The sequence below is a fragment of the Sardina pilchardus genome, chromosome 18 (assembly GCF_963854185.1).
Source record: "Sardina pilchardus chromosome 18, fSarPil1.1, whole genome shotgun sequence".
In the NCBI taxonomy this organism is placed as follows: domain Eukaryota; kingdom Metazoa; phylum Chordata; class Actinopteri; order Clupeiformes; family Clupeidae; genus Sardina; species Sardina pilchardus.
Window position 1 is genome coordinate 2259292 of NC_085011.1, and position 7500 is coordinate 2266791.

General features: G+C 48.7%; 1 protein-coding gene across 1 annotated transcript in view; it reads left to right on the plus strand.

Annotated features, from left to right (window-relative positions):
• atp6v1ba (ATPase, H+ transporting, lysosomal, V1 subunit B, member a) overlaps positions 1-7500 on the plus strand; it is a 38660-nt gene that overhangs the window by 7940 nt on the left and 23220 nt on the right. Inside the window, exons 2-3 of the mRNA XM_062519376.1 lie at positions 6403-6458; positions 6589-6687. Coding sequence (XP_062375360.1) covers positions 6403-6458; positions 6589-6687 — 155 coding nt within the window. The remainder of the gene's footprint in view (positions 1-6402; positions 6459-6588; positions 6688-7500) is intronic.

Sequence of the window (7500 nt, forward strand, 5' to 3'; positions counted from 1 at the left end):
CGTACCGACACCCCCTACCCCCCCGCCCGTGCTCTGAGTTCCGAGCCCCCCAGCCGCAGTCATATCGCGACGCTCCCAATCACTGTGTTCCGCCGCCCTCTATCCCGCGACGCTCCCGATCCCGACGTGAAAGTGTGTGTGTGTGTGTGTGTGTGTGTGTGTGTGTGTGTGGTGTGTGTGTGTGTTAAGAGCAAGATCGAAGGAAAGACATGGTGAATGACTGAATGTATAGGCAGTTAAAAGAAAGGAGAAGAAACTGCCCCCCCCCCCCCCCCTTTTACATTTGCTGGAATGAGATGCTGTGTGTATGATGGGGTGGAGTGTGTGTGTGTGTGCGTGCGTGCGCGCGCGTTTGTGTGATGAGGTGGAGGGATTTTTTTGCGAAAATGGTGTAAAATTGGGAAATGCATGTGACATAAATGTCAAAGAGCTTATCATTTTGGGGATATGCTGTATGTTAACTAGAATGTGTGTGTGTGTTCATATCATTTTGGGGATATGCTCTGTGTGTGTGTGTGTGTGTGTGTGTGTTCATATCATTTTGGGAATATGCTCTATGTAAGCTAGTTCATAACCAGCATTAAGTCATGAATATAATTGATAGACATTATTTTTCACATCACGTGTGTGTGTGTGCGCGTTTACACCAATACAGTACATGAAAATTCAAAATATTTTCATTTTTTGTTGTGCATCTATTTTTACTTTTTAAAATATTTATTTTTTTTACTTTTTATTGTTATTTATTTGTGATAATATTCTGAATATTTTCTGGGTTGATTCTCTCAGTCTTTTCTGTGAGATATGTGAGGAGCGGGCGCTTCTGTCTCCACTCTAATTAGCCTAATGGGGAAGGAAGTAGCCCCAAATGTACTGAGCAATGTTTTTAAGATTTCACATCTTAAGTATTTTCCATTAGTGCTTTTGTGTGTGCGCTGTTTTGTTTGCCTATTTTTTTTTTCAAAGGTTGATGTACAATTATACCACTGCAATTTTCTGGCATCATAATTACTATCAGAGCTTAGTAAATAGCCATATGTATCTCTTTGGAAGCATATGGGCAATTTGTAGGGTAAGTGTGGCTATTAAATCCATTTATAAACACGTCCAAGCAAAGCACATTCTGCAATTTGTCTGAGGGGCAGAAGAGTACTGGGAGATGGTTGTGTGTGTGTGTGTGTGTGTGTGTGTGTGTCTGCGTGCGTGTGGGTTGTGTGTGTGTGTGTGCAAGGAACGGAAAAAGCCCATAATGTCTTGTGAAAAAAAGGAAGGAATTTGAACAAAGCGTGTATTTTTCTGCATCGGTAAAGAGATGTACCCTGCGCCGGGGCCATATTGTTGGAGGTGCTGGTGGTTTTCTTGGAGCCTAATAAGGGTAATTATGAGAACCTAATGCCTTATTTACAACATCAGAGTGACGGCCGCCGCTTAGCCACTACTCACGGACCACGAGGACGCCTGATTGGCTGTGTCTGAGGGGTCGAGTTTTTATCCCAGCCCTCGCCACTTCAGTTCTTTCTCCCTCGGTGTCGGAGAATCTCACCGGCACACAATGAAGAAGATTGCGCTTGCCGTGAGCTCAGTCCTTTGGGGCCCACGAGGACGTCTGATTGGCCGGGTTTTCACAAGTTATTTCCAGTCGCAGTTAATAGAGTGACCTCCGAGATGGCAGCAAAGTGTCACATTTGAAGCCGGGTGAGAAATACTGTAGCAGCAGGATGTGGAATCCAGACCAGCATGGTGAACACAAGGCCAGCGTAGTGAACACAAGGCCAGCATAGTGAGCACAAGGCCAGCATGGTGAACATAGTGAACACAAGGCCAGCGTAGTGAACACAAGGCCAGCGTAGTGAACACAAGGCCAGCGTAGTGAACACAAGGCCAGCGTAGTGAACACAAGGCCAGCGTAGTGAACACAAGGCCAGCGTAGTGAACATAGTGAACACAAGGCCAGCGTAGTGAACATAGTGAACACAAGGCCAGCGTGGTGAACACAAGGCCAGCGTAGTGAACACAAGGCCAGCGTAGTGAACACAAGGCCAGCGTAGTGAACACAAGGCCAGCGTAGTGAACATAGTGAACACAAGGCCAGCGTAGTGAACACAAGGCCAGCGTAGTGAACGTAGTGAACACAAGGCCAGCGTGGTGAACACAAGGCCAGCATAGTGAACATAGTGAACACAAGGCCAGCGTAGTGAACACAAGGCCAGCGTAGTGAACATAGTGAACACAAGGCCAGCGTAGTGAACACAAGGCCAGCGTAGTGAACATAGTGAACACAAGGCCAGCGTAGTGAACACAAGGCCAGCGTGGTGAACACAAGGCCAGCGTAGTGAACATAGTGAACACAAGGCCAGCGTAGTGAACACAAGGCCAGCGTAGTGAACACAAGGCCAGCGTAGTGAACACAAGGCCAGCGTAGTGAACACAAGGCCAGCGTAGTGAACACAAGGCCAGCATAGTGAACATAGTGAACACAAGGCCAGCGTAGTGAACATAGTGAACACAAGGCCAGCGTAGTGAACATAGTGAGCACAAGGCCAGCATGGTGAACACAAGGCCAGCGTAGTGAACACAAGGCCAGCATAGTGAACACAAGGCCAGCGTAGTGAACATAGTGAACACAAGGCCAGCGTAGTGAACACAAGGCCAGCGTAGTGAGCACAAGGCCAGCATAGTGAACACAAGGCCAGCGTGGTGAACACAAGGCCAGCGTGGTGAACACAAGGCCAGCGTAGTGAACACAAGGCCAGCGTAGTGAACACAAGGCCAGCGTAGTGAACACAAGGCCAGCATGGTGAACACAAGGCCAGCATGGTGAACATAGTGAACACAAGGCCAGCGTAGTGAACACAAGGCCAGCGTAGTGAACATAGTGAACACAAGGCCAGCGTAGTGAACACAAGGCCAGCGTAGTGAACACAAGGCCAGCGTGGTGAACATAGTGAACACAAGGCCAGCGTAGTGAACACAAGGCCAGCGTAGTGAACACAAGGCCAGCGTAGTGAACATAGTGAACACAAGGCCAGCGTAGTGAACACAAGGCCAGCGTAGTGAGCACAAGGCCAGCGTTAGTGCTGTGCGATACTACGGTATATATCGTTGTACGACAAAAAAATGTCTATTGTACGATACAGTTCTCTACCTTTTTATATCGTAATTTCAACGTGTGTGGCTGTGACTGCTCAGATAATTTAACTGTGTGAACACAATGTTTACATAGCACCACCGTGCAGTAAAGCAGCATCACCACTGCAATGCTCCTTTTCTGCCGAGTGCCATTGGTTTGCATCACGGATCGCTAAGGCCTTCTGTTAGCCTAGCCGCAAAGCAGGATCTTTGTTAGCTCTGTAGCAAAGCAATTACAGGAGCAAGACTCATTAGCCTACTTCCAGCGCCAGCGCTAAGCCTCGGGCCAGACCACTGCGCAGGGGCGGGGGGGGTGCAGGCGGGGAACTGGAGCGCAGTAAACACGTTCAGTAGACTCGCGCGTTCAGTAGACTCGCGTGTTCAGTAGACTCGCGCGTTCAGTAGACTCGCTAGTTCAATAGACTCATATGTTCAGTAGACTCTTTTTTCAGTGTGGCTTCAGTAATACGTCACGCATGTCAAGGGAGCCGTGCCCATGCTAGTTGGTTTGAATGCTAATCTCAGTGGATATGTGGACATCACAGACCAAAAGCAATTTTGACATTTTGGAATTCAACAAATCTTCACATTCTGTTGCATTTTTGGATGTTTTGAAGTACAGTAGCACCCTGGAAACGACGGAAATGATGATTAGTCACCATTGTACTATCATTTGATTCTACCTTGTTCCCAAACCTCATTAACAAGGCTTCACTGCATCAATCATGGCTCTGATGAAGACTAGAGGAGTGCGTGTGTGTGTGTCTGTGTGTGTGTGTGCGTATGTAGTTTTGCTTACTACTTTGTTATATTTTCCAGGCGTTGCAACGCTCCTCTGTGGTGTGATTGTTGGTGTTGGTGATGACAGGAGTGTGTGAGCGAAGCCTTGCAGCCCTACTCTGTCTTGGCTCTCTTTTCTCAAGTCCCTGTCTGTCTCACACTCCATCCTTTATCTGCTTCCTCTCTTTCTTTTCACTCTTTTTTTCCCCCTCGCTAATGGGGGCTAAAGCGCAGGTGTGTCTATGTGTAAGCAAACGTGTGTGTGTGTGTGTGTGTGTGTGTGTGGGAACAGGCGTTGGTGCGGCGCTGGGTTATTTTGTTAGCTGCTGTTAATTAGTAGCATGGTGGGGCCCCCTGTGGCTCTTTAGTGTGCTGTGTGTCTGGGTTCTTCTCCACTGCTCTTTAGTGTGTGTGTGTGTGTGTGTGTGTGTGTGTGTGTGTGTGTGTGTGTGTGTGTGTTTGTGTGAGCAGCAGTCTGGGCTCGTCTCCATTGCTCTTTAGTGTGTGTGTGTGTGTGTGTGTGTGTGTGTGTGTGTGTGAGCGCAGCAGTCTGGGCTCGTCTCCACTGCTCTTTAGTGTGTGTGTGTGTGTGTGTGTGTGTGTGTGTGTGTGTGTGAGCAGCAGTCTGGGCTCGTCTCCATTGCTCTTTAGTGTGTGTGTGTGTGTGTGTGTGTGTGTGTGTGTGTGTGTGTGTGTGTGTGTGTGTGTGTGTGTGTGTGTGTGTGTGTGTGTGTGTGTGTGTGTGTGTGTGTGTGTGTGTGTGAGCAGCAGTCTGGGCTCGTCTCCATTGCTCTTTAGTGTGTGTGTGTGTGTGTGTGTGTGTGTGTGTGTGTGTGTGTGTGTGTGTGTGTGTGTGTGTGTGTGTGTGTGTGTGTGTGTGTGTGTGTGTGTGTGTGTGTGTGTGTGTGTGTGTGTGTGTGTGTGTGTGTGTGTGTGTGTGTGTGAGAGAGAAGCGGTCTGGGCTGGTTTCCACTGCTCTTTGATATGGGCCCAGAGACTGACGGCTCACACAGAAACACGGGGCCAGTGCTCTGGTGGAAGACCTGCTGGACACAACACTGCCCCAGCCAGCTCTTCCCTCCCCTCCCTGTGTGTGTGTGTGTGTGTGTGTGTGTGCTCTCTTCCGGTTACCCAACCAGAAAGTTCCTGAACCTGTGTACACATGCACAGAAAGCCCCAAGAAAGATTGCAGAGCAGCACTACTTTGAGACACACACACACACACACACACACGGTCTTAATGTGTAATGTTAGTTATTTCTGTTTTCCATGTCAAAGCCCATGTAGTGGCTCAAACTTTGCCATTTCTGTAAGTGCACTGCACCGCTAATGGCCCTGAAATCATTGACATTCACGTCCCCTGGCCGCATAGGCACGTCCCCCCCCCCCCCCACACACACTGCATAGGCTAATGGCCGCTCACACTGCCAGGAAGTCATCATTTGACCCTAATGCTGTGTCTTGGGAGTCCTTTTTGCATGCCCACTCTAAGCCCCCACCCCCCCACACACACACACACACACACACACACACACACACACACACACACACACACACTGCATGCTCCCTTGCCCTCCCCCTTGGCATTTGAACATGGAAATGCATTCTAAAAAGCCCCCTTGGAAAGTCCTCCCGCAAAGGTCACTGTTTGGCAAACGAGGGGCTTTGGTGAGGGACCTGTTCATTAACCTGAGATGGAGGCCTTAAAACGAGGGGCTTTGGTGCCGTGATGACGGACCTGTTCATTAACCGGAGATGGAGGCCTTAAAACGAGGGGCTTTGGTGCCGTGATGACGGACCTGTTCATTAACCTGAGATGGAGGCCTTAAAACGAGGGGCTTTGGTGCCGTGATTACGGACCTGTTCATTAACCGGAGATGGAGGCCTTAAAACGAGGGGCTTTGGTGCCGTGATGACGGACCTGTTCATTAACCGGAGATGGAGGCCTTTCACACGCTAGTGGCTCCGCCCCTCTCCATGACGGACAGGCAGTACCGCTGTGCCATTATGACGATAGCAGATGGCACAATGTATCCACGATATTCCGCAGCCAACAATGGGGGTCGCCATGACACCGAAAACGGTTTTCTATTTCCGGCGAAGCTGCATTGTTGCATCTATTTTAACGTGACGGTTCACGGTGCTTAACATATCATAACGCATATAAAAGTAAACTTTTCTATTTTATATCGGTTATATATGATGTATTATATACATGCTGAGGGCAGAATTGTCAACATTTCGAAAGAAATCTAAGTTGAGGCATAATCTAGTTACCTACGGAGAACGCACATGTTAACAGAATGAACGGAAGTTGAAAACAGTATCGTAACCATCGCAACGATACGTATTTCCGGGTTAAGGAATAAGGTGGATAGAACAAAAATAGACAAGAGAAATTGTGATGGTAGAAGAGAAATGCAAATAAAAAAGCATTAAGAGGTGTCTTGCATGTGTAAAATGTTTATATTCTCTCTCTCTCTCTGTCTCCAGCTTACTCCACTGTCTCTGGGGTCAACGGACCTCTGGTGATCCTGGACAATGTCAAGGTAGATCGGCCTCACACACTTCTTTGCCCTCAAAAGTGGAATGACGTGCAATTCTGAAATGAGTTTGTGACATATGAGCACCCACATGAGTTGTGAAAGGTCTCACCTGTGTCTGGTTTTGGGTGTGAAGTTCCCCAGGTATGCTGAGATCGTCCACCTGACCTTGCCTGATGGAACCAGGAGGAGTGGCCAGGTGCTGGAGGTGATTGGGACCAAGGCTGTGGTCCAGGTGAGTGGGATTATGGGTAGTGTGGTTCAGTTTCGATAAGTGACTGGCTGAGAGTGAGGAGGCTCATGATGCTGTGGTCCAGGTGAGTGGGATTATGGGTAGTGTAGTTTCGAGAAGTGACTGGCTGAGAGTGAGGAGGCTCATGATGCTGTGGTCCAGGTGAGTGGGATTATGGGTAGTGTAGTTTAGAGAAGTGACTGGCTGAGAGTGAGGAGGCTCATGATGCTGTGGTCCAGGTGAGTGGGATTATGGGTAGTGTAGTTTAGAGAAGTGACTGGCTGAAAGTGAGGAGGCTCATGATGCTGTGGGATTATGGGTAGTGTAGTTTAGAGAAGTGACTGGCTGAGAGTGAGGAGGCTCATGATGCGGTGGTCCAGGTGAGTGGGATTATGGGTAGTGTAGTTTAGAGAAGTGACTGGCTGAGAGTGAGGAGACTCATGATGCTGTGGGATTATGGGTAGTGTAGTTTAGAGAAGTGACTGGCTGAGAGTGAGGAGGCTCATGATGCGGTGGTCCAGGTGAGTGGGATTATGGGTAGTGTAGTTTAGAGAAGTGACTGGCTGAGAGTGAGGAGGCTCATGATGCTGTGGTCCAGGTGAGTGGGATTATGGGTAGTGTAGTTTCGATAAGTGACTGGCTGAGAGTGAGGAGGCTCATGATGCTGTGGTCCAGGTGAGTGGGATTATGGGTAGTGTGGTTTAGAGAAGTGACTGGCTGAAAGTGAGGAGGCTCATGATGCTGTGGTCCAGATGAGTGGGATTATGGGTAGTGTAGTTTAGAGAAGTGACTGGCTGAGAGTGAGGAGGCTCATGA